The 27,090-nt window shown below is 43.8% G+C and overlaps 1 protein-coding gene across 9 annotated transcripts in view; it reads left to right on the forward strand.

Moving 5' to 3' along the window:
- Window positions 1-11,537: 11,537 nt before the first annotated feature.
- Window positions 11,538-27,090, forward strand: part of TRAPPC9 (trafficking protein particle complex subunit 9) — a 534,676-nt gene continuing 519,123 nt past the window's right edge. For 3 of the 9 annotated variants that reach the window (XM_064442034.1, XM_064442036.1, XM_064442035.1), the window contains exons 1-3: window positions 12,090-12,977; window positions 13,099-13,699; window positions 25,008-25,153. In XM_064442034.1, coding sequence (XP_064298104.1) covers window positions 13,116-13,699; window positions 25,008-25,153 — 730 coding nt within the window. In that variant the 5' untranslated portion in view covers window positions 12,090-12,977; window positions 13,099-13,115. Of the gene's footprint in view, window positions 11,638-11,667; window positions 12,062-12,089; window positions 12,978-13,098; window positions 13,700-25,007; window positions 25,154-27,090 lie in introns of those variants that run through there. The other 6 variants (XM_064442029.1, XM_064442032.1, XM_064442030.1 and 3 more) reach the window with 6 other exon arrangements.

Here is a 27,090-nt window from a genome sequence, read left to right on the forward strand (position 1 = left end):
TTTCTCTTGAATCAGAATGGAATTATTATTGTTATTAAGAATTCTTTGTTAAACCTGACTGGGAACACAGGTAAGACAAATCTCTCCTCTGGTAAATTTAAAACAACAGTTTGCCTAAAAACTAATATGCCCTGTTCAGTATAGGGACTGTTTGTACTAATTACAAACTGCAGAGCTGTATCACATCTCAGTCTCCTTTTCTGCTCTCACTTGACTCACCACTCTGTGCTACAGGAGTCCTCCTTTTTCCTGTGCTTTGCAGACCTGAGTAAGAAACTGCTCAGCGCAGGTACTTTTATGCCTTTTGAGCTCCCTAACCAAATTAGGTCTAATAAAGGAGTGACCAGAGAAGCTGTTCTTGTCCTGTAGCGAAGATTTGTTACTGACACACATGAGCTTCCCCACAGCAATCCCATTTCTTCATTGCATAAATGTGTCTGGGTGGCGTATGCACATGCATAAACTACCCACAGGAAAAAAGGAAAGATGAGATTCCTTCCCCTGACCTCTCACTTCCTCACTGCAATTTGTACTCTCAGTGCAGTGCCATGGCTTCTCCAAGCTTCTCAACCTGTTTCATAGTTAGGGAGTTGGAGAGAAACTTTGGCACTCTCTTAGCAGTACAGGTACAGTGCAAGCTCTAGCAGGAGAATAGGAGGATGGTGTTAAAGCCTTTTCCTAGCTGCAGTCTCACCCTGCAGTCATCACCCTTTTAATTGGTTATATGTGAGGCAGTGTACATAAATTCCAGGTTACTGGTATGAACACTTAGCACTCTGAACCTGAGCTACACTGGAACAAATTTATTCATGGGCTGAATCTGAAGCAGAACCTAACTGAAGTAATGTACTAATCTGAATCCCCAGTTTACTGATTTTACTTCTACTGTCCTGTACTGAGTGGAAATACAGCAATGACAGAAGTAAAACCTGCTGCTCCAATAAATAATCTGCTTGAACAGAGACAACTTATTCACATGTACTAATGCGCTACCTGAAAGCAGAAAATAATGTTAAATCATTGAAAAGTACTCCTCTGTATTAGACCTTCTTTGCATGGTATTAGAAGTTAGAAGACAAATCATTATAAAACTGATATAATCAGAATTCCCCATGGAAAATAATCTGGAGAAGGTCCCTGCAGAACTCCCAAAAGTTACTGAGAGAAGTCAGCGTACTATTCAAGAAGCAGCAAGTAAATTATAGGAAGAGCGTGAGGCAATTCTACCTGCAATGAAGATCTTCCACTTTTTCCAGAGAGAATATGAAGACTCTAAATTTCTTGGCAAAGCCAAAAAAATACTGAAGAATACCTTCTATTCACACAAAACTAGAGCATAGCTAATAAGACAGGCCACTATGTTGCTGAGTGATATTTTAAAACTGATCCATGCACATTTAAGAATTTAATAGGCTAAATAGAAATTTAATTATTTATGAACTGTGATCACAAAAAAATATTGGAATTCACCATTATTGTATAAAGAACAGTGGATAAATGCTGGACTGGGGAAAAATCTGCTTGTTTCAGCAAACAACGGAAGGAGCTGAGGTCAGTCTGGCAGAGTGTAGACACAGTAAGTGAATAAGTATCGTAGAATCATAGAACCATTAAGGTTGAAAGAGACCTCTAAGATCATCAAGTCCAACCGTCAACCCAAGGTGACCATGCCTCCTAAACCATGTCCCCAAACACCATGTCTACATGATTTTGAACACCTCCAGGAATGGTGACTCCACCACCTCTCTGGGCAGCCTGTTCCAATGCCTCATCATTCTTTAAGTGAAGACATTTTTCCTAATATCCAATCAAAACCTCCCCTGATGCAACTTGAGGCCATTTCCTCGTCTTATCACTAGTAACTTGGGAGAAGAGACCAACACCCAGCTCGCTACAACCTCCTATCCATGAGTTGCAGAGAGCGAGAAGGTCTCCCCTCAGCCTCCTCCAGACTAAACACCCCCAGCTCCCTCAGCCATTCCTCAGAAGACTTGTTCTCCAGACCCTTCACCAGCTTCGTTGCCCTTCTCTGGACATGCTCCAGCACCTCAATGTCCTTCTTGTCCTGAGGGACCCAAAACTGAACGCAGGATTCAAGGTGTGGCCTCACCAGTGCCAAGTACAGGGGCACAATCACTGCCCTACTCCTGCTGGCCACGCTATTGCTGATACAAGCCAGGATGCTGTTGGCCTTCTTGGCCACCTGGGCACACTGCTGGCTCATGTTCAGCCGGCTGTCAACCAACAACCGCAGGTCCTTCTCTGCTGGGCAGCTCTCCAGCCACTCTTCCCCAAGCCTGTAGTGTCACATGGGGTTGTTGTGACCCAAGTGCAGGACCCAGCACTTGGCCTTGTTAAACCTCATACAATTGGCCTGGGCCCATCGATCCAGCCTGTCCAGATCCCTCTGCAGAGCCTTTCTATCCTTGAGGAGATCGACACTCCCACCCAATTTGGTGTCATATGCAAACTTTCTGGGGCTGCACTCAAACCCCTCATCCAGATCATTGATAACTATATTAAACAAGACTGGGCCCAAAACTGAGCCCTGGGGAACCCCACTCATGACTGGCTGCCAACTGGATTTAGCTCTGTTCACAACTCTCTAGGCTCGGCCATCCAGTCAGTTTTTTACCCAGCGAAGAGCACACCCATCCAAGCTATGAGCTGCCAGGTTGTAAGGGACTAGAAACTTGTCTCAACATTGTTGGCAAGCAAGTTTAACTACCGAGCCTGATCACCGTGGCAGCTGAGTGGGAGAGTTTAATCACCAAGGCAGCCCATTGAGTTCTACCAGACAGGAATGTGTGTCCTGTTGTCTCTGCACATGTGCCAGGGCCAGGGGTCGACTGACAACACATGTTGGGGCTTGGACCCTCTAGAACTTTCAAGCACCCTCTAGTGACAGTACTGGGCATGCACCCCAGTGCTGAGTGGGAGGCGTGAGTATGCAAAACAGTTATTGATTATGCAAGAGGACAACCCTATATAAAGGGGAAACCAGTGGCGAGCACGAGGAGCATTCTGGAACATTCCCTCTCCACCGGATTCAAAGATACATTAGATGCACGGACTGCACAGACCGACCGACAGACCGCATGGATGGACGGACTGACCGACCGCACAGACTGACCGCACAGACGGACCAACTGACCATATGGACCAACCACATGGATGGACAGACCGACTGACTGCTGCAGATCTGTGGTGGTAGCTACTGCAACACTCTCGCGCTCTCTCTCTCTGTTTCTCTTCCTCACCTTTTTCTCCCTTTCTCTGCTTTTCTCTCACATAGTTATGGTGGGCCAAATAAAGTGACTTGGCACTTGACTCCATTTTGAGTCTTAATTCTGTTTCCAAGAATGTAAAAGGAACCTAGTCATGATAAAACCTTGGAGTTAATCAGAAGTTAAGCCCAGCTGTCCCCAACCTCCCAGAATTATCTCAGGTCGGTTGGAAAGCAAGGGGGTTTAACCTCTGCCAAATTGTTCAACCCAACAGTGGATCATGACACAGCTTCTCTAGGAGGATGTTGTGGGAGACTGTGTCAAAGGCTATACTAAAGTCCAGGTAGACACATCCACAGCCTTCCCCTCATCCACTAGGCAGGTCACCTGGTCACAGAAGGAGATCAGGTTGGTCAGGCAGGACCTGCCTTTCATGAAGCCATGCTGGCTGGGCCTGATCCCCTGGTTGTCCTGCAAATGGCTGGTGAGCGCACTCAAGATGAACTCAGTACTGAGGTCAGGCTGACTGGCGGGCAAGACTGAGGCAAAGACAGCATTAAGTACCTCAGCCGCCTTCTAATCCTCGGTGGCAGTGTTCCCTCCCACATCCAACAGAGGATGGAGATTCTCCTTAGTTCTCTTTTTGTTGTTAATGTATTTGTAAAAACATTTTTTGTTATCCCTCACAGCAGTGCCCAGACTGAGTTCTAGCTGGGCTTTTGCCTTTCTAATTTTCTCTCTGTAAGGTTACATTAAAAGAAAGAGGTGCCTATCACAAGATGCATACTGTAACAGAAGAAATTAATTTCTGTAGTAGCATTCTTTAAATTTGCAATAGAGCAATATAGAAGCAGCATTTATACAGACAAGTTCACGACGAAGCAGAAGTATTTATTTTGTAATGAGAAGAAGGCTATTCTCAGGGAGCATTTGATGAAGTGTTATTTGGTGGGGATCAGAAGGTTGCATCATATTCAAAATATGAGATAAATCTGAGCAGTTGGTAAATTATATGTTAATGCACAAATGCAAACAGAAAATGACTGAATTGACAATGGTCACTTTAAGTTACATAAACGTTTGGAAGTTTCAGGTAAGGCTCTCAGTGTCAAAGCTCCTCCATTAGAATAGGTGGAGCAATGAAGATTTTCAAAAGCAAAAATAAATTAACGGAAGCGAAGCTTTTAGGCAAAGAATAGGATGTCTCATCTTCCATTTCCATTTTTGACAGATAAAAATTTAGGCAACTTCTCTTCAGATTCGCGCTACCACTTGGAATTGAGAATATTCCATGCCCTCATCTTGGAGGATCTCAGGACACTGAATAGTTTAATGGCAATGAGAAGGCTCTATATCACAGCATTTTCAGAGCCACAATCTAAATTATCTTCTAGAGATGATAAAATATTAGATATTCCAATGTACATTTAGTGGTAACTATCTTAATTGATGCAAGTCATATATTGTCATCACCTTTTTGTCTTGTAGGGAAGAAGTGGAAGAACAATAAGCTGCTGAGATAAAGTATGTCAAAAAATGTTTCTAAAGCCCTCTCTAACCTAGGCTATAGGGTAGATTCACGAATGATGCTGAGCATTGGCTGTGTTCACAAGACCAAATCTTCAGGGTGTTTTGGTATCACCAATATCACAACCAAATACAGTGTCAACATTTGCCACCCAGTTGGTACTCACATCAATAATGCATAAATAAATGTAGCAGTAATTTCCCTGTGAAAAATCTCCCTAGTTGCATTCCTGGCAAACTTCCATGAGAGAAAAACGGTTATTTTCTTTACTTAAAACTGTCTCCCTCTGCCCCCTCCATCCTAAATTTGGCCAAGTTTGAACATATATTGTCAGGGTATGCAGAGATGCAACAAGGAAGGCCAAGCCCCACTTGGAACTAAATCTGGCAAGGGATGTCAAGGATAACAAGAAGGGCTTCTTCAAATACATCAGTAGTAAAAGAAAGGCTGGGGAAACTGTGGGCCCACTGCTGAACAAGGTAGGGGCCCGTCCTGGTGACGCAGGATGCAGAGAAGGCAGAGTTACTGAATGCCTTCTTTGCTTCAGTCTTTACTGCTAAGCCTGGCCCTCAGGCATCCCAGCCCCCAGAGGTGAGAGAAAAAATCTGGAGAAAGGAAGACTCCCTTGGTTGAGGAGGATTGAGTCAGAGATCACCTAGGCAAACTGGATTGTCACAGATCCATGGGCCCCAATGGGATGCACCCATGAGTGCTGAGGGAGCTGGTAGATGCTGTTGCTAAGACACTCTCCATCATCTTTGAAAGGTCATGGAGGACAGGAAAGGTGCCCAACGGCTGGAGGGTGGCCAATGCCACTCCAGTCTTCAAAAAGGGTAAGGAGGACCCGGGCAACTATAGGCCAGTCAGCCTCACCTCCATCCCCAGAAAGGTGATGGAGCAGTTCATCCTGGAGGTCACCTCTAGGCATGTTGAGGAAAAGAAGGTTATCAGAAGTAGTCAACATGGATTCACCAAGGAAAGATCATGCTGACCAACCTGATAACCTTCTGTGATGGCCTGACTGGCTGGGTCGACGAAGGGAGAGCAGTGGATGTTGTTTACCTTGACTTCAGCAAAGCTTTTGACAGTTTCCAATAACTTCCTTATCGGTAAGCTTAGGAAGCGTGGGTTAGATGAGTGGACAGTGAGGTGGATTGAGAACTGGCTGAACGGCAGAGCTCAGAGGGTCATGATCAATGGCACAGAGTCTGGTTGAAGGCCTGTAAGGCAGTGTTCCCCAGGGGTCTGTGCTGGGTCCTGTCCTGTTCAACATATTCATCAATGACCTGGATGAAGGGACAGAGTGTCCCCTCAGCAAGTTCGCTGATGATCCCAAGCTGGGAGGAGCGGCTGATACACCAGAAGGCTGTGCTGCCATCCAGCGAGACCTGGAGAGGCTGGAGAGCTGGGCCGAGGGGAACCCAATGAGATTCAGCAAAAGCAAGTGTAAGGTCCTTCCCCTGGGAGGGAACAACCCCATGCACCAATACAGGCTGGGGGCTGAACTACTGGAAAGGCCCTGGGAGTGCTGGTGGGCAGCAAGCTGACCCTGAGCCAGCAATGTGCCCTTGTCACGAAGAAAGCCAACAGTATCTTGGGGTGCATTAACAGACGTGTGGCCAGTAGGTCAAGGGAGGTTATCCTCCCCCTCTGTTCCGCCCTAGTGAGACCACATGTGGAGTATGGGTCCAGTTCTGGGCTCCCCAGTTGAAGAAAGACAGGGAATTACTGGAGAGAGTCCATTGGAGAGCTACCAAGATGATCAGGGGGCTGGAGCATCTCCCTTATGAGGAAAGGCTGAGAGACCTGGGTTTGTTCAGCCTGGAGAAGAGAAGACTGAGGGGGGATCTTATCAATGCTTATAAATATCCGAAGGGTGGGGGTCAAGAGAATGGGGCCAGACTCTTTTCAGTGGTGCCCAACAACAGGCCAAGGGTCAATGGGCGCAAGTTGGAACACAGGAAGTTCCACCTGAAGATGAGGAAAAACTCCTTCCCTGTGCGGGTGCCAGAGCAGTGGCACAGGCTGCCCTGAGAGGCTGTGGAGCCCCTTCCCTGGAAACATTCAAACCTTTCTAGACGTGTTCCTGTGCCCCTGCTCTGGGTGTGCCTGCTCAAGCAGGGGCTTGGATGGGATGATCTCCAGAGGTCCCTTCCAACCCCCGCCATTCTGTGGTTCTGTGATAACTTTTCTTCCTCCTGAAAGGGGTGTGTGGCTTCCTACCATTGTATTCTTACTGAAGCCTCAGAGCTGCTCTATTTGAAACCTTTGGTGTAATCTGTGTCATCTTTAAGTTCTTGTTAAATCAATTTTTACACCAGTGTGCTGGTTTTGGCTGAGAAGGGATTAATTCTCCTCACCGTGGGGGGTCGGCTACCTTTCCAGCTACCCACGCTCTGCCGCGTGGTGGGGGCGGGGGCTGGGAGGGGCAGGGCCGTGGTGGGGGTGGCTGACCCCGACTGGCCAATGGCAGGTTCATTCCATGCCATGTGACACCATGACCGGTATATTAAGGGGGGGCAGGTTGTGGCTCGGGGGTGGCACGGCATCGGGTGGGCAGGCGGTAAGTGGTTGCATCGCATGCGGTTTGTTTCGGCGGTTCATTCCCCTCCCCCTGGGTTTTGTGCCTCTCGTTGTTCTCCTTTACATTGCATTTCTGTTGTTGTTTCTTTTAATTTTAATTATTAAACTGTTCTTATCCCAACCCACAAGTGTTACCCTTCTGATTCTGTCCCCCATCTACCGGTGGGGGAGTGGGCGAGTGACTGTGCGGGGCTGAGCTGCCGGCTAAACCACGACAACCAGTTCAAGGAATAATCTATGAACACATATGCCCATCCATAATCTTCAAATAACTGTGAATGCTGCTGATGTTACCTTGTTGCAGTGCCACTATCTTTAAGTCATAACATGCCCCCTTCTACTCCAATAAGCATTTTCACTGGAAAAATAGAGAGGGTGAAAAAGGTCCCATGCCAGAGGACTTGCAAACTGAGCCTGAGAGCAGTTTTTCATTTCCCTTGCTTTGGCTGAATAGCAAAGGTGGCAGGGGAGGGCTTGCAAGAACAGATCATACAAAAAGACTGTTTGCTTGATGATCTGTCTTGATGATCTGACTTGGGCAAAGCAGCTGTATGGGGAATGGAGTGGCAGCAGGTAGAGCTCTTCCATGGGGAGAAATGGTAGCATGTTGGAAGAGTTGGTGGCAAGCAGGAACATGTGTCTGCTCTCCTGGGTTATTGTGGAATTTAAAAAACCTACTGGAATGAGGAATAGGTTGTCAGAGGTGAATATTCCCAATTTCTGGTAAGCAGGGAGATATATATTAAAAAAAAGCATATATATGCATGTATATATGTATATAAAGTAAAATTATAAAAGACAACTCTGGTTGCTGAATGTTGATTTCCATAGCTGGCACATCAGCAATGTGCAAAGAAGTTGTTTGCAGTATGTCTCTTGTGTTTTCACATGCATCTGTAAAGCTAATAAATGTTGAGCATTTTAAAAAGAGATACCTAACTCTCAGGTGTCTCTTTAAAATGGTGTCTCTCCATTATTTTTCTCTGAGGTTTCTGACCTGTCATTGATATATTTGTGCTTACTGTGTTATTAAAGTAATTACTCTCCTAAAATGGGTTAAGACCTTTCATTTGCCTACATTTACATTTAATATTTGTGTGTTGCAGGTAGGCTTGTGATCCAAGTGACCCTTCCCAGGCTCTGTAATCTTTCCCCAGCAATATGCTTGTAACAAGGTCTCCCTAATGGTGACCTTTGAGGGAGCCGCATTGTCAATAATGCAAGTAAAAGACAATCTCTATCTAAAGATGGAATTAACTGTATTTTTTAATATCAAAAAAACTCCTGTATAACTACTTCTAAAATGTATGTTTTAGAAAATTTAAAGACTTACACTTTCTAAACTCGGAGCTAATGTAGCTCATTTTTTCCAATTTTTTGGGGGAAGGGATCCTTTGCACCACTTACGTGAGCTGCCTGTTGATAAATGAGATGGCAATGTTCTTTGAGTTGCCTGCATGAAGAATTTCACACTAGCAACAGCAAGTGCTTTATCAGACTGTCCTGTGAATAGAAGTCTCATAATTTAATATCATTGTTCAATTGATGATCAAGATTTTGGATTACAGAAAATCCCAGAGGGCGCAGTCATATATGGTGGGATCTTAAATGAGAAGAGAGGCAAATATGGAGAGGCTTGGCACCACTGCCGTTTGGCAAACAGTGCTGGAAGGACAGTATTTGGCGCCCAGAGCTGAGAAGTTGCAGATATGTCCTGTCAACTCTTGCCTGAGTGAAAACCAGAGAATACTCTGAGAATCCTGGAGAGCTGCTGTAATGAGGTGTGCCAATGCTTTTTTTTCTTCACCAGACCTAAGAACTGGTTTCCAAAGTTTGTAGTTTAATGGAATAAAATGTTTATTTTTCATTTAAATCCTGTCTGATTTCAAGAGCGATTTCAAAGGTATTTGGCAAATACTGAGATACGAGATGTCATTCTCACTGAGAACTGCTGCTGTAACTAGGATGTCATAGACTCATAGAATGGTTTGGGTTGGAAGGGACCTTTAAAGATCATCTAGTCAAACCCCCCTGCAGTGAGCAGGGACACCTTCCACTAGATCACTGTGGTTTAACCCCAGTCGGCAACTAAGCACCACACAGCTGCTCACTCACCCTGCCCCTACGCCCAGTGGGATCGGGGAGAGAATCTGAAAAAGAAGTAAGACCCATGGGTTGAGATAAAGACAGTTTAATAGGACAGCGAAGGAAGGGAAAATATTAATAATTATAATAAGAATATACAAAACAAATGATGCACAGTGCAATTGCTCAGCACCTGCTGACCAATGCCCGGCCTGTCCCCAAGCTGTAGTCACTGCCCCCTGGCCAACCGTCCCCCAGTTAATACACTGAGTGAGATGTCATATTGTATGGAGTATCCCGTTGGCCAGTTTGGGTCAGCTGTCCTGGCTGTGCCCCCTCCCAGCTTCTTGTGCACCTGGCAGAGCACGGGAAGCTGAAAGTCCTTGATTTAGTATAAACACTGCTTAGCAACAACTAAAACAGTAGAGTGTTAGCAATATTATTCTCATGCTAAATCTAAAACAGCACTGTACCAGCTGCTAGGAAGAAAATAAACTCTATCCCAGCCAAAACCAGGACAATTGGGTTGCTCAAGCCCCATCCAACCTGATCTTGAACGCTTCCAGGGATGGAGCATCCACAACTTCTCTGGGTAGACTGTTCCAGTGTCTCATCACCCTCATTTCATCCTTAAGTCCAGTCTAAACCTACCCTCTTTCAGTTTAAAATTGTTGTGCCTTGTTCTGTCACTACAGGCCTTGGTAAAAAGTGTCTCTGTCTTTCAGATAGTCCCTCCTGAAGTACTGAAAGGCTGCAGTAAGGTCTCCCCGCAGCCGCCTTTTCTCTAGACTGAACAACCCCAACTCTCTCAGCCCTTCTTCACAGCAGAGGTGTTCCAGCCCTTTGACCATTTTCATTGCCTCCTCTGGACCCGCTGCAACAGGTCCATGTCTTTCCTGTGCTGGGGACCCCAGACTTGAATGCACTACTCCAGATGGTGATGACTGATTGTTTAAGGTTATTTTGACCTTTAAAATAAAGTGTACTGAGATAATGAACTCTAGAGGAACCTCAAGGAAGGGAGGAAGGACATAAATTTAAAACAACTGACATATATCCTTGAGGATCAGTATTGTTTACATACCAGCTCAGCAAAATCAGCAAAATGTCCTAAACTGATGCGCTGAGGTTGAACTGTCTTCAGTATAATATTAAAACCCACATCTTACTAGAAAAGCCCCCTACTCAAATAAGACCCTTACTCACTGAGCATGCATAATAAAAGAAACTAACCAATGACTAGCTGGGAGCTCTGAATATTAGCTGTTACACATTTAACTGTATAAATACCTACTGTGACTTTGACCTGGTGTGCTTGATTTGTGGGAAACCACCAAGTACCCAGGCTTGTGCAACCCTGACATAAATAAGCAACGCCTCTCCTGAGTGTGTGATTGTTGACTCATTGCAAACCAGGCAATAAATCAATTTTTTTGACAACAGTGGAGTCTCACCAGAGTAGGTAGAGGGGCAGAATCACCTCCCTCGGCCTGCTGGCCACACTGCTTTTGATGCAGCCCAGGAAACAGCTGGCCGTCTGGGCTGCAAGTGCACATTGCTGGCTCACGTCCAGCTTTTCATCCCCCAGTACCCCCAAGTCCTTCTCCACAGGGCCACTCTCAACCCCTTCATCCCCCAGCCTGAACAGATACCGTTGGTTGCCCCGACCCTGGCGCAGGTCCCTGCCTTGGCCTCATTGAATCACATATTCTCCATGAGAAAACACCCTAACTCTCACACCAGGCTCATGCTTCTCAGAGTCTTCAGGATTTTTGCCCTTTAAACTGCAAGACACCAAAGACTGATTTCAGGATTTGGAAAAGATAAGAAGGCTTGCTGTTGGCCACTACTAAGTGTTAGAGCCTCTCAATTTTTCACTTAGACAGTAGAGAGAGATATTAGCAGGTGGGATTCACCTGCCAGTTGATGCTCGTTCCTTTTAACGACTTCCTCTTCGAGGACCGTCTCGCGTTTGCAGACACATGTGGTGCACCTGGGGAAACGCTGGGCGAGGCGGGCGGGCGAGCGAGCGACCGACGGCACCACCCACCCCCACAGCGAGGCGGCCGCCGCCGCCGCCTTACGCATGCGCTGCCCTCCCTCGGGGGGGCCGGCCTGCCGAGCGCCCATTGCCGTCAGTTCCGCCGCGCCCCGCCCCTGCCCGCCCCGCGCGTCCGGCAGCAGGAGGAGGCGGGGCCGGTTCCTGTCCCGGCTGTGAGTGCCCTCCCGTCCCCCCTCCCCCCCCGCGTTACCCACCCCACAGCCCGCGCCGGCCGCCCCTTCCCTCCTCCAGAGACTCGGCCCCTCCCTGCTGCCCCCACAACGGCTCCCCCGCGCCCTCCCCCCGCGCAGGCTGCCCCTCAGCCCCCTTCCTCACTGGGTGGCGGGTCGCCTGTGCCCTCCGCCGCGCCTCCCCTGGGCTTGGCTCTTAACTTCTCTTCCTTTCCCCCTCCCAAACTTCGCCGCGCCCGTCGTGGGGATCTGCCCGGAGAGAGGGAAAGCGGGGAAGCGGAGCGGCGGTGCCCCGGCAGAGCGGCCGCGCGGGGCGAAGCCCCCCACACCTTCTCTTCCTCCCTTCCCTCCCGCTGAGTCGGAAGCGGCGGGACGGGCAGCGGGGGCAGGGCTGCGTCGGGCTGAGGTGCCGCCGGGGCCGCCGTGCCCTGGGGAGCAGGGCGGGAGGGGAGGTCTGCGTTCGCGGGTCTTGGCGCGGCCAGTAGTTCTAAGGAGCCGCTCCTCCTCAAGTAGCTGCTCCTCTGCCACCTGCGCTCCTGACTCAAAACTCTTTTCTTCGTTTTCGTAAAACCGATAGTGTCAGTCTAAGCCTGAGCCGCGGGTGTTGTTTTTTTGGGGGGGTTTTGGTGGTGATTATTTTTTCCTGTGTACATTTTAAGAGGGTGCTTTGGAGCTCAAATCCGCCACCGGCATCTATGTGCTCCGGGAGATCTCAGGAGATGTGAGGGCTTAGCTATGCGTGTTTTCATTTAAGACGCAGCTACAGTACAGTAATCAATTTTAGATAGCTCAGGGGAGAAGGAATTCTAAATATTTAAATACAAAAGGAGAAAACATTGCCTGGTACTTCCGATGAATTGCATGTGTTTTGAGAAAATAATAACATTTTCCTTGAAAATAAGTGTTCTGGACCTGATTTTCCTCTGCCTGGCCATGTGCAAGCATTGACAGCTGTGTAAAGTTTGGCCATGCCCGTTTGGTGTGGGTTTGCATCCCACCTCACAGAGTTTTCTGTATTTCCCCAAGGCATGTTGTGGAGACAGACTGGAGAGCCGGAGTCTCAAAGGATGCCTCATCTGAGGTGGTGCTTTAGCAAGCATTTTATTTGTGGTTGTGGTAGGGAGAGACTCTTCTGCTGTCCCACGTGTTAGGCTGGCTTCTGTAGCTGTACAGTGAATGGGAAAACAATTCGGTTGAAAAAACCTAGTTTACAGATTTTTGTTTGTGGCCATACTGATACATGACTAAGAACGCTCCTTGTACACTGCATAACTTCCTCAGTAGGTTGCATGATTGAAGATGCAGTAAAATGATGAAAGAAGGTAACTATTGTAGCACATACATACAGGATGCAGAAGCATTTAGCATCAAAGTCCTGGTTTGATTCAGCAACTACGTGTACTTCTGAATGTTAAGAAATAATATAAATTTTTCTTTTACTAGCCTGCAGTTGATGCAAAATGAGTGTTCCTGACTACATGCAGTGTGCTGAGGATCATCAGACTCTCCTGGTTGTGGTTCAGCCAATTGGCATTGTACCTGAAGAAAGCTTTTTCAGGATCTACAAGCGAATTTCAGCAGTGAGTCAAGTTAACGTGCGTGACTCTCAGCGTGTGTTGTATATCCGTTACAGGCACCATTATCCCCCAGAGAACAACGAATGGGGGGATTTTCAGACACACCGGAAAGTTGTGGGGCTGATAACAATTACAGACTGTTCTTCTGCAAAGGACTGGCCTCAGACTTTTGAAAAATTCCATCTTCAAAAGGAAATGTATGGTTCTACTCTCTATGATTCCCGATTGTTTGTCTTTGGGCTTCAAGGAGAGATTGCAGAGCAGCCCCGCACAGATGTGGCATTTTATCCCAGTTATGATGAATGTGAAACTGTGGAGAAGAGAATAGAAGATTTTATCGAATCCCTCTTCATAGTGTTGGAGTCTAAGCGGCTTGACAGAGCCACTGATAAGTCTGGAGACAAGATCCCGCTCCTCTGTGTTCCTTTTGAGAAGAAGGATTTTGTAGGTCTGGACACCGATAGTAGGTAAGCAGCTATTTTTGTCAGCTTGCAGGGCCTGAAAAAACGTATGTGGCAATCACTTGCCTTTAGAGTAAGCCTATTAGAAAGGACAAAGCGTACTTTGTTACAGTAAAGGTCGTGCCCCTATCTTATTGTGTATGTCTGCTGTAATTTAAGAGAATTTAATTTGTAGTCTGACCATATTTAATGTTTTGAGTTTATATATATATATATGTAATTAATGAGGCTAATCAATTAGTAGGAAGAAGTCACAGGAAAGGTTTGGCAGATTCTGCTATGAAGAGACTTTTTGCTGAAAAGCCTTCAGTGGTTTCATAGGTTTAAATGGTTTATAGATATACAATACTAAATACAGTTAACACTGATAAAAAATAATTTTCTATTATGTTGAGTAGTATTCGACTAATCCTACTTATTGTGTTCTTTTCCCCCCTAAGCCTCTGTCTACTTTTTCATCCTATGAAATTGTGACCCTTTATTTTGGTGACTAAGTTCAGCATCTTTCCGTCTTTCATTTTTATTTAACTATTTGATATTCTTGACCAGTCTTGTTTTGCCACCATTCTTCTTACAACTGTTCCCTTTGGTTTTGTCGATGTTATAGTTTGTTATTTTTTCCCCACATCACATTTCCTCTTCCTAATCATTTGCATGCTCAGCTTTCAGAGTTGAGTGTTACATAGTTCTCGTACTGGGGATCAGTAATTCTGGCTTGCTAGCTACAGGCAGGTGCAAAGTGTGTTTGACTCCACTGTTTGCAGTCAAATCCAAAGAGCACGAGCTACTGTCTTCCTTTTGTCTCTGAAGAGTTAGAGGTGTGGGAGCCCTGTCAAAATGCATAGTATGCATGGGAATAGTATCTTTCACATCTATCTTGTAGTACTAGGGATGCCAGCAGTGGTTGTGTGGAAAAGCACAGAGGAATCCAGGCTGGGTTGTCCAGAGCTGTCCAGGCAGGTTTGTGAAGCTTTTGATCATGTTAGTCAGCTCTACCTGCTTAATTAGTCCTAGCTTTAGAATCTTTGTATAAGAATGTGATATACTGGAAGAAAGTATACAAAGTTTTGAATTAATTTGAAGCCTCTGTTAAATTATCCTGATTACTTGAAGGGCCAACAGTACCTTTCTCCCCTGCTCTAGGTCCTCTTTGCTGGTGAACAGAGCAAGCTGAACTTGCTCTGACTTGCTTATCCAATGTTGTTCCCTACCTGAGCTACTCTTTCAGTGTTGTGGTTAATCCCCGCACCATTCAGCTTTCATTAGTGGTGTAAAATATCATGTTATTGTTTTTGTACTCTGCATGGGTGGTAAAGTTTTGTAGACTAGAGGAGCCTTTTTAGAATCTCAGCTTGGATGAATTTTAGTGGAATGTAATCACCAAGATTTCCAGTTCCAATTAGCTAAGAAAACTATGGGTTCTGGCCGAGAATCTCAAAATCAGAATTAGTTGTTGTTCAGTTGTGTCCTCTCAACAGCATGCTTCCAGATTGTACTTTGGAAGTCAGTTTCTTACATAATTACTTATTTATGAGCAGTGGCTGTGTTGTAGCTAGTGGCGAAGTATTTCCTGTGAGGTTCTGACCTGGTGGGGAGCTCAGATAACAGGTAGTATGTTTGTCCGCACATATCCGAGAGGATATTGTATGCCGTTGCACTCAAGAGATGAAACAGATTTAGTGTGATGTGTGAATTCTTTGCAAAATGGAAGGTGTATGACCCTGGTTCTGTAAATATATGGATTTATACAGAGTTATGTCGAGTTAATGGCTGGGTCAGATTCGGGTCCAGCCTTGCTGGGTGTTTTGAATACCAAATAGTTTTTCAGTAAGTCTAGAACAACAGATAGACTTTAAATGTTTGCTGCACTTAACTGCTCAAAGAAAAAGGTGTTAAATATTCTAATCTTTCCTCTTTCAGTTCAGTAGTAAGAAAGTTTTTCAGCCTTATTTTGCTGTGGAGTTAGTACTTCTGATTGTTTTAAAACTTAGGATTTATGTATGAATAGCATAAGCAAGCTGAATTAAACGGTCTTCATATTCAGTTTAGTATCTTGGTGGCTAAGTAACAAGATGTTTTATTGCTTTGGTTGTAATAAAAGTTTTTTATTGTAGCATGTTCTTTTTTTGCAGTGACAGATTCCATAATTAAGGGGAAAGCATTGTTAAGTCATTACTGGGACATACAGGGCTGTAAAGGACCTTCCTCAACTGAGTCCAGTTTCTGTTTTTGCAAGATGCGATGTTGTATAATTCTCTTTAGGGAGGGGGGTAAAGGTTGTCCAAATGCACAGAGTGGATATGAGACCATCTGGTAGGGTAGCATCTGCTATTTTGTTGGTTTTGAGTCTGCTGGCATGAGTCTAAAGAATGAAATTTTAAAAATTGTTATTGAGATAGAGGCAAATGAAAGAGCTTTTTCTAGAATAGGTGGAAATTTCTAAAGGGTTAAAGGCAAAGAATGTCCCCTTACTCTTTTTTATATACCCTCTGGCCCATTAAAAAAAAAAATTTTTATATATAGTGTCTCCTGACCACCCTGTCAGTGTGCAACTGGTTAAAAAAAGCACAAATATTCTATATTATAGAGATGGAACAAAATGCACACTCTGTGTGCTTGTAACAGACTGTGTGTCTGTTTCTCTAGTTGCAGATGTCTACATAGGCTAAATAAGCATATCTTCTACTGCAACTTCTAAAATAGAAGTTAAATTTCATGGTGTGTAGCAAAGGTCTCATTAGATGCAGAGTGCAGCTGCAACCTTGAGCTGATGAACTGGGCTGATATATGGAGTGAAAATATGTTAAGAAGTTATGTGGGACACAGTAATTATGATCATGTGATTTGAAGACTAATTAAAACTACTGAATCTCTCTTGTATCTTAAACAAGACTTTTCTCCAAGCAATTTATTGTAAAACATTTAAGGTTAATACTTACGTTGTGATCAGGACTAGTTGCATAGAACTGCTCTTCTCTCTCTCCCCGTTAGTAAGATGCAGAGTTCATAAATTAGGAAGATGGATTATTATGGTGCATTTTGAATAAGATAATTCTCAGAAAAAAATGGAGCTGATCTTTGTCTTTTGCAGGTTGCTTGTATAATGAGCAGAAGAGATAATGTTACTGAGGTGACAATATACACAAAACCGCTTTATTATTTGTGCAGAAGATTTTTTTTTTTGCTGGTAGAAAACTTTATGTATGAAAAATAAGGAGATTAAGTCCAAAGAAGTTTTGAAGAGAGATTGTCCTGCTAATAGAAGTTGTAGGATTGGGAGTCTGACTGTGGATTAATTCCTAGAGCACTCAGCCAATAGGTGATCTTGGCAAATTTGTTATTTTTTCTTTCTGTTTCTTCACCTGTAAATTAGGTAAAATATTTCTGTGGTCACAGGGCTGCTGAGGGTAACTGAAAAAGTGTCTGAAATCAGTTACACTCGATAATTATTTGTAGAGGCTGGGAGACCGATTGAAAAGAAGGGAAATGCAGGTTCTTATGATGATACAAATGTCCTACACATTTGAAACTAGGATACATACTTGCCAGAAATACCAGAAATCCCATTTGTTTAATGTGTCTTTTTTGTTTGTTTTCAGCTAAAAAAAATAAACATACTCATGTATGATTACAAATCTACTTGGATAAGCTCATTTTAATGTTGTTTACATCAGTTTGTGTCTCAGGTTCTTTCTTTTTTAATACTGCTAAGGCATCCGTTTCATACTACTGAGTGATGAGAACGCAGGGCTCTATTTACAGATGTGCCTCTCTCTACACAGTATCGTAGATGGGATCTGTTCGCCGACTTATTGAAGTTTATGATATCTCAGTATGTGTATGTGGCTGTTAATTTTCTTTCTGTTCTCTGTCTTTCTAATTTTTGTTTTGTTCCTTTCTTTTTTTTCTTTTCTTCTTCTCTCATACTGCCCTGTGAGTTTGTTGTTGGGTCTAAAAAGGTAGGCTGTGATTGCGTATATTTAAAAATAGTTAGCTTTTTTCCATGTACTGCCTTTCCACTCCGCTTTCATTGCATATTTTAGTGTTGCTTTTTATATTTATTTTTCAGTACACACAAAAATAATTGCTGCCTGGAGCCTTACTACTGTGGTTGACCCCTTTTGGCGCATTTGGCAATTATATTTGGTAGCAATGCTGAATTTTTTTGTAGGACACACATAATTTGCTTAGGCGGCTGCTGGCCTCTGGAATTTGCTTTATTTTTTAAACTCCAAAGCCATGAAGCTGTTGCTGCCTGTGTTTGGTTTCCAAACTCAAAAGTTCTGGCAGTTGATCAAATGCCGTAGCTGTGTCTTTTAAGTCTGGATAATGTTATGATCGGTGATATCTGTAGTTCTGCATGCTAATTGGAATTAGTGGAATTTGATGGAAATTTTTGTTGAAGCATTTTGCATGAATACTTTTCCAAATTCATTTTGCATGTTTCTTGTTTTTAAATGTAGCCACTTTGAAATTTTGAGGATCCAGAAAATCCTTCAAACCTGTTGCTGGATGGTTTGTAGTGAAAATAAATTCTGTCTTGAAATATAATATTGTTGCTCTGAATTTTCTATAAAATTATCCTGACATCCTAGAAAAGAGTTGGGGATGGAAGGGTAAAACATGTATCCTGTACAGCGAATGAGGGTAGAAATGGAAAATGGGGTTGACTAGTGCTCTTTGGTTCCTAGAACAGGTTTTTTGTCCTCAAGTTTGAAATAGCAGTGGTGGTTCACTGATGGTAATGATTGTGGTGATTATTTGGAAGAGAACATAAAGAGCGCGTTAGGTACCAAATTAACACAACTAGCTTTAGAGAATAAGATTTTAAACTACTTTGTAGTCAACTGTATGTGTACGTGTGTTGAGGAGAGGACGTTTTGAAGAGGAGTTTGGGTGACTGATGCTATGGAGTGTTCTACGTGTGGTCCTGCATGATGTGGCATTGCCGCCCTTGAGGAGATTTCTGAGCACGTCACACTCCGGAAGGGGTTTCTGGTGCGTTTTTGGGTGAGACTTGGATGTGTATTTGAAATTTAATGTCTGAAATGATCTGGAGGCAAAAATAAATAGAAACAGCTCTTAGCAGTAGGGTACTATAAGGAGCTGGTCTAGAAAAAGGTTGTCATCTTATCCTAGAAAAAGTAGCAGTTAATTTATGCGGATTTCCTGTCATCCAATAGATTAGGATTAAGCAGTAGAGAGCCAAAATAGTAAAGTGTTTTAATAAGAAATAAATTAGAAAGGAGATGCTGATAAGCTTCTCACTTTCAGCTTTGTGGCCAGATTCTTCAGGCAAAGCTGTGAAGCAAAACTAGCTAGGTATTAAAATGAATAATCATAAAATGTTATGCTTTGATATAAATATATATATATCCATGTATGATTTTGTCCATTAAATTTGCACCCCAGTATGCATTGAAGAAACCATCAGTCACTTAGACATGCACGCTTTTAACGACCTGATATTGCAGATATCGTGGAGAGTGGTTTTTGTTTCAATGAAATCATTGGCTTTTGTCTTTTTGGACATACTTGCAGCAATTGGGGGGGGTGAAGCCTTACTTCATTGTACTTAATTGTAAGCGCTAAATTAAGATACAGTTTATACATTTGTACGGTGCAAACTTTATAACTAGAGAGAAAACGTTTTCCAGGAAGATGGTGAAGGCTTGCAGGGACTGTAGGAGATAGGTCCTCTCTTGGCACCACATTTAAGAGGCTGGAAGTAGGTGGAATGAATTCAGTCTTTGAATAATTAACAGCAAATTTCTTCATCACCAGGAATAAATTATGTGTTTGTTTATAAATAAGGAGAGTTTCTAAAAGAGAAGTGTTTTGTATGAACATCAATTGGTGTCTAAGTGAATAAATGCATTCAAACTTTGCATATATTAACATATGCATAAATCTGCAGCAACGTGAGGCATTGGGTAGGAGGAGCTGTTGGTGAGGCAGTATGACTGAAATGATTCCGGTATTAGTTCTGATGTAGGAGTCTGGCACCATCTCTTTTCCCTTTGCTGTATGACTCATACTTACAAACTTAATCGTACGCAATCTGGAAAATTCGGAAAAACACTTAAAAACAACAGTTTTGCCACAATAAGAAATGTAATTTGTCCATAAACATAGATTACTTGAAAGTGTAGTGAGGGGAAATTTGAAGCGATAGTATCTTTGAAAGGAATTATAGCTGTGTATGGAAACAACGATTCTCCAATTCCACTATTTATTCTGTGGGGAAAAAAAAGTTTAAAGCAATATAACAGTCTTAATTTCATTCTGGAATGAAGAGATTAATAAAACCTGATTTGTAAACAGTTTATACTCTCCTATACAATACTGATTCAAGATTACAAAGTAACTTTTTGACAGAGGTATTTCTTTATAACCCAAAGCTCAGGTTGAAGCCTCGGTAAGATTTGGTGCCCTTCCCTAGTTTGTGCAGAGCAGCTTTAGTTTTCACTTTGAATTTTCTTACCTTTTTTTTTTTTCTTAAAAAGATCTGTGAAGTACATGCTTGTTGAAAAAGGTATGAAATATTGCAATTTCTTGACGTATCTGAAAGATAAAGAACAACAGTCATCTTGTATTTAGCTTCCTTTAATGGTGTCATCTTCACATCAGTTGTGAATATGATGTGATCAGAAGTCTGAACATTCATATAGGAGTTATTTGTAACTGTTTAAATGGAGAGGAACAATAGGAGACATGCTTCTTCTCTCCTTTTATAATTTCTAGTTTTTCTTGTAGATAATGACACTGGTTCTGATTGCTTTTCTACTTAATTTTTATAAGGGCATTGTATGTGCTTCCATATATCTTCTCTTTTTAAATTTCTGCCCTCCATCCATATAAATCAGTTACTTCACCTTCTTGATGAACTCTTCCGTTTTTGAACCAACTACGAGGAGTAAGACATTATTTGGTGGCTGGTTATCCTTTGCACTCGATGCTTCTCTTCGGTGTAAAAAAATCCAAACCAAACCAAGAACCTCAAAAAGCAAGCAAACCTGTAACATGTAATTGTTTTTATTATTACTATTTATCTTAGCCTTTCTGCCTTAAAATCTAAAGGAAATAAATTAATCTGCTTATTCCTACCCTTATACTTCATATGTTCTGTCCCCCTTTTGATTGTTGTTTTCCATATTACAGATGTCATGAAGACGGTCTCTCCAGATGTGTTATGAGAGATTGTTTCAGTCGCACTTTAATGCACCTCTAGGGTCCTCTGGGAAGTTCTTTGCTGGGGAAAAAACCCCACCACCCCAAAAGCCATTTCATTCCATAATTGTGGAATTTCTCTTCCTATTCAGGTCTTGCTCTAGGGTATGAGAGTTCAGCACCTGGAGAATGGATTTTTTTTAAAGTTGTTAGGTTCAAATATGCTAGGTAATTTAAAAAAAGATATTCCGTTGGACTTAGTTTAATTGAAAAAGCATCACTGTACTAAAAGCTAAAAATGTAGAACTGACAGTCAATCTGAGATGATTCCACTTTTGGAAACTCCTTTTAAAGCAGATTCTTTGGAGATTTCATATATACAATAAAGAGTGACATCTACTGCAATTCTTTTAGTTAAAATTTCATTCTCAGGTAACTTTTAGTTTAACCCATCCAAAAAAATATTTTTCTTCCTTGGTGTGAAGTCTGGACAATGAAATTGTATGCTTCTCTATATATGTCGTAGAAAGCGTTGTTAGAACAGAAGGATATACTATTGGAGTAACATAGATAAATGAATAAAATATCAAAATTGACTTTCAATTTTTCTCTGAGAAAACGATTTTATAAGGTAGAGCAAGGACATTCTTGCTAGGGAATACTTTTGCAGGAGGGAGAACAAGAGAATTGCTGATGGACTCAGGAGAGCAGCATTGTTCTGAAGTGTGACTTAAATCATGAGGTGCTTTGAAAATCTAGTGTGTCGTATTTTGCGCCTGTTATGTTTCCTTAGGTGCAATTTATTACAAAAAATAAATAGTAAGGTTAGTGCCTTTAACGTATGGATTTGTGCCCAAGTTGCCTTTTCAGTTGTACCGAAGTGTTTGATTAATATTTTCAGTAGGACTTCCTTCACTGGCCGTGCCTATTTATTTTGTTTGGGAAAGAACTTCACCTTTTAATATGTAAAAAAAGAGTAGCACGAGAAACCCTGCCAGTACTTGCCTGAAGTGATAGTGGTCTTTCGGTAATCCTCCCTTTAAAAGAAAAAACGTACCCGTTTCAGGACCGTGACATCTATAAAAAGAAGCAGCATTTCTACACAAACGTAAACAACCCTTTACGGACGGCGGGAAGCCGACAGCGGCAGCAGGAGCGGCACGTGCCGCCTGCGGAGGGGAGCGCGAGGCCTGCGGGGCCCCCGCCGGTGCCTGAGGAGTTTCCCGGCCGCCGCCACCTTCGCGCTGTGTGTGTGAGGGACCGGGCGGCCGGGCTCGCCAGAGGAGAGCGGCGGGCGGGAGCCGGGCCCTGCCGGCCCTCCCCGCCGCCAGCACCAAGCGCGGGAAGCCGCACATAAGCGGCCACCAGAAGCGCCGCGAGCGAGGAGCGAGGGCAGCGGTTCGGGCGGGAAGGGCCGCGTGCCCTGCAAGCGATCGGGCTGCTGCCTGCTCTGCTTACCCGCAGGCTCGGCCTGGTGCCCGGACAGTCGCGCCAGCCTCCTGGTGCTGTGCGAGCCGACCCAGCAGCTGGAGGTCTCCAGGGAATTAGAAGGGCTGATGAGGCTGTGCTTTGAGCTTGTCAGAGCTCCCAGAGATGGTCCCTTGTGGGAGAGACCAGGCAAGGGCTGTGTTCTGCAGCAGGCAGGAAGGGGCTAGCTCACCAGGCAAGCCTGGCATGAGTGGAGGAAGCCACCCAGACAGAGCTGGCTATCAGAGTAGCTGCTAGACAGGTGGAGGGCTGCAAAGTCTGCACCCCTGGCTCTGGGGTGGAGGAGGGTGGAAGCTGCACTTGTGCAAGGTGTGCTCTGGTGGAGGAGGGCAGGCTATGCTGTATTAGGGAGGATGGACAAGAAGTACAGCATTACTTGAGGCTTTGCCAGAAGTACTAGGGCCCCGTGGCTCTGACCTACAGAGACTACTAGACAAATTGCTTGAACAGTGAACTGACAGCACCTTGGAGCAGGAGACACCATGGTCTCTCATGACCCATAGGAACAGGTTGTCACTTCCCTCCCCTTCCTTTTATGTACCAACCAGCAACAGATACAAAGCCTTGGCAATAGACAAAACCCATGAGCAAAATTTACAGGGAGAAGCCACACCAGTGGTGCAGCACATACTAGAAGCTGCAAAAGGAAGTGGCAAGTGCCAGTAATGTGTGACTGTTGAGAGGTGCTGAGGCACTTATCTGCTGGCCTGGTATACAGTCAAAGGAGGTTTGCTGCTTGCCAGGAGCCAAGATCTGGGATGTCACAGAGAGACAGTGGCCACAGCTAGGTAAAAGCACAGACTACTGTCCCCTACTTCTTTTCTATGTGGGCACCAATGATGAGGTAAAGAAAAACCCGGGCAAGGTCAGGCAGGACTCCAGAGCCCTGGGGGCACAAGTGAAAGGGACAGGTGCCTGAGGGATCTTCCGCTTTGTCTTGGAAGTCAGAGATCAGGGTGCAGGCAGAAGTTGATGCATCAGCCTTGAAGCCAGGTATTGATCTGCATGGTGTTGTCACTAGGGTTTTGGTTTCAATGATTTATGATGAAAACCGCCTATGGGGAGAGATAGGTTCCATGTATTGAGGAGAGGCAGGAGAATCTTTGCTAGCAGATTGGCCGACTTCATGAATTGTGCTTTAAACTAATGAACTTGGGATGGTAGTATCCAAACCTGACACCTGCATATTCCTAAGCAACAGGGTAGATGAGTGCATCTACAAGAGTAGTTAGGAATGTTCCCCAACTGTGTCTACAGGCAGAAATCCCAAGTTCAGCCACCTCGAGTGTATGTCTACCAGCACAAGTAGTCTGGGCCAAGAAACAGGAGGAACTGGAGCTCTGTGTCAGTCTGAGAGCTATGTTGGTATAGGAACCACAGAAAAATGGTAGGAATACTCACCTGGCTGGAAGACCACAGAGAATGGCTACAAGCTCTTTCTGAAAGATAGGAAGAGAAGAGGGGGTAGAGTTGTGCTTCATGTGAAAAAATTTGAATGTATGGAGCTGAGCTGTGGAGACCATGAAAGTTCTATCGAATGCTTTTGAATCAAGATCAGAGGGATCATCACCAAGGGGCATCTTAAGTCAGATATCTGTAACCAGCGTCCCAATTAGGATTACTTGGGCTGCCTAAGGAAGTCTCAGGCCAACAGAACATGTTCCTCATGGGTGGCTCCGATTGCATGGATGTTTCTTGGGAAAGCAATGCAGTGGTATGCAAGTTGTCCATCAGTTCCCTGGAATGCATTGAGGATGGCTTCTTGCTATGGATGCTGGACTTGCCGACTAGGAACAGTGCAGTACCAGATTTACTGCTCACAAACTAAGAAGACTTGCTTGACAATGCTATTACCAATGGTAACCTTGGATAAGACAACAGCAGCATTGTGGAGTTTAAGATCCTACTGAGCACACTGAAGTCCAGTAGCAGGACAAAGACCCTGGATTTTAGAAGAGCCAACTTCAATGTGCTCAGAGCCAGGTGTGAGAGGTTCCATTGGAAGCCTCCATGGAGGGCAAAGGAGCTTGTGAGTGCTGGGAGTTACTCAAGAACAGCGCCCTGGAAGCACAAGAACAGTCTGTTCCCCACTGAGGGAAAGGAAGAAGGCAGAACAAGAGACCCATCCTGTCTTAATGAGCTTTTGGGTGTACTTAAAAGAAGCATGCTAGCTATGGAAAGGCAGCCAAATACCCATTGAGGACCACACAAACCTTGCTTTGGAGGTTTTCAAGATGTGACTGGACAGGGTGCTAGATAATCTCACCTAAGCTTCCTTTCCTATGAAAGGTTGGACCAGATGATCTTTCAAGGTCCCTTCCAACCTCTACGATTCTATGATTGTTTTGTTTCATTTGTGACAAGGCTGTTAAAGTGCTCTGAAGTGGTCATTTAACTTTGTTACTCTATCTGCGTAAATGCTATGTAGCCAAAATATGTGGTGCATTGCTTTTTTTTCAATACATCCTCAAATTGTTGTTTCTTTTACTTTTGCATATTCTGCCAGTTAGAATTCATACTGGTTGTTTGCTCAGAGAAGGAGAGTAAATTAATGTTTATCTACTATTAAGGACGAAATAAAGTTGACTTTAGGTGTTTATTACCTCAAATAAGCATTTTCTGTAAATAACACTAAATTGTACCATTTATTTTTCAGACACTATAAGAAGCGTTGTCAAGGCCGGATGCGGAAGCATGTTGGTGACCTGTGTTTACAAGCTGGCATGTTACAAGATTCCTTGGTGCATTATCACATGGCAGTGGAACTTCTGCGGTCTGTGAATGACTTTCTGTGGCTTGGAGGTAGGATTAAGTGGTGATAGTGGCTCAAATAATTGGCTGCTGAAACCAAGTAAATCAAATGATCTTCTATAACTTTCCTTCTGTACTGTGAAAAGTAGGAATCATTTTGGTGATCAAAATCCAAATATGAGGTGTGACCAAGAACTAAGTAAAAAAAAAAATAGTTAATAAGATATGAGGAAGAAACATGTTTAAGAAAACCTGCAACATAAAATGTGTTACTGTAGTAAAGTATGTACTTTAAAAAAATTCTGCATCTGACTTCTAATGACTCTTTGGTAAGTGGTTTTTTTATTGTGGATTGTATGGATGTTTTAAAAATCTTTCCTGTGGGTATCTACTGTTAGGAAAAGATTTTTGCCTTTACATCAACCAAAGCCATTCCCACTGGTATAACTTCCTTTCACATTAGGTTCTAGGCTTTACCTCCCCTCTGCCTTTTCCTTCATCCTTTTCTTTTTTTTTATTCCTGCTTTTTCTATTTATTGGTAATGCAAGTGATCTTCCAGCACAATTTCTGCTTCTCAATTTCATACCCTTTCAGGACAATTGCTGTCTCCAGTTCTGGAAATCTGTTTAGCTTCCTACTGGCTCTGTAGATTACATATTATGAAAACCTTAACACCTTCTGACCTTCCACTTCTTTCCTTCTACTCTTCCAAAAGGTTAAATGGGTCAGGATTCTTCAAGCAAGAAAGGAGAACTTTTCTCCTTGTGCAGAACATGAAAGTATTATAATGACCATCTGTTGGACTACCAAATTATACTTACAGACTGATAGAATAATTTGGAATGGAAGTGACATCTGGAGGTCCCCAAGTCTGATCTCCTGCTCATATCACATCCGGTTAAATCAGGTTGCTCAGGGACCTGTCCAGTTGAGTTTTAGGTATATTTAAAGATGAAGTTCTATAATCTGTGAGCAACCAGTTGTTTGAAAAAACTGAACAACAAATCATAAATTTTTCCTACATTAAAACAGAATTTCCTGTGTCAACTTGCGTTGACCCTCATCTAATCACTGCACCTCTGAGAAGCATCTGACTCCATCTCTTCTGTACCTTCCTGCTGGGTGTTTAGAGACAGCAATAAGATCTCCCCTTAGCCTCTTGTTCTTTAAAGCTGAACGAACCCAGTTCTTGCTTTTCATGCATTATGGGCTCCAACCCCCTGACAATTTTGATGGCCTTCCACTGGACTTGCTTTGGGATGTTAATGTCTTTTGAGTACTGGGGTGCCCAAAGCTGGGCTCAATGCTCCAAATACAGTCTCTCAGATGCAGAACAGAGGGGAATAATTGCTTCCATGTCACTTGCTGGCTACACTGCAGCTGTTACAACCCAGTATGCAGTTGGCCACCTTTCCTGCAAGGGCCTACTACTCACTGCTGTCAACCTGTTGTCCACCAGGTCCTTTCCTGCAAGGCTGCTTTCCAGCCAGTCAGCTCGCAGGCTGCACTGCTGCATAGGCTTATCCCATCTGAGATGCATGAGCCTTTCTTGAACTGTGTGAGGCTCCTGTCACCCCATACCTCCAGCCTGTCAAGTTCTCCCTGCATTGAAGGCCTGCCCTACTGTTGTCCCTAATTTGGTATCACCCAGGAGTTTTCTGGGAGTGCTCTATGCAACCATCCAGGCTGTTAATGAAGACATTAGAGTATTGTCTCCACTATTCACCCCTAACGGACACCACTAGTAACGGGCAACCATTTGGACTTTGTACTGCTAATCATAGAATGGTTTGAGTTAGAAGGGACCTTGAAGTTCATCTAGTTCCAACGCCCCTGCCATGGGCAAGGACATCTTTCACTAGACCAGGTTGCTCAAAGCCCCATCCAACCTGGCCTTGAATGCTTCCAGGGGTGGGGCATCCACAACTTCTCTGGGCAAACTGTTCCAGCACCTCACCACCCTCATAGTGAACAATTTCTTCCTTAT

The sequence above is a fragment of the Phalacrocorax carbo genome, chromosome 2 (genome assembly GCF_963921805.1).
Source record: "Phalacrocorax carbo chromosome 2, bPhaCar2.1, whole genome shotgun sequence".
Lineage (NCBI taxonomy): Eukaryota > Metazoa > Chordata > Aves > Suliformes > Phalacrocoracidae > Phalacrocorax > Phalacrocorax carbo.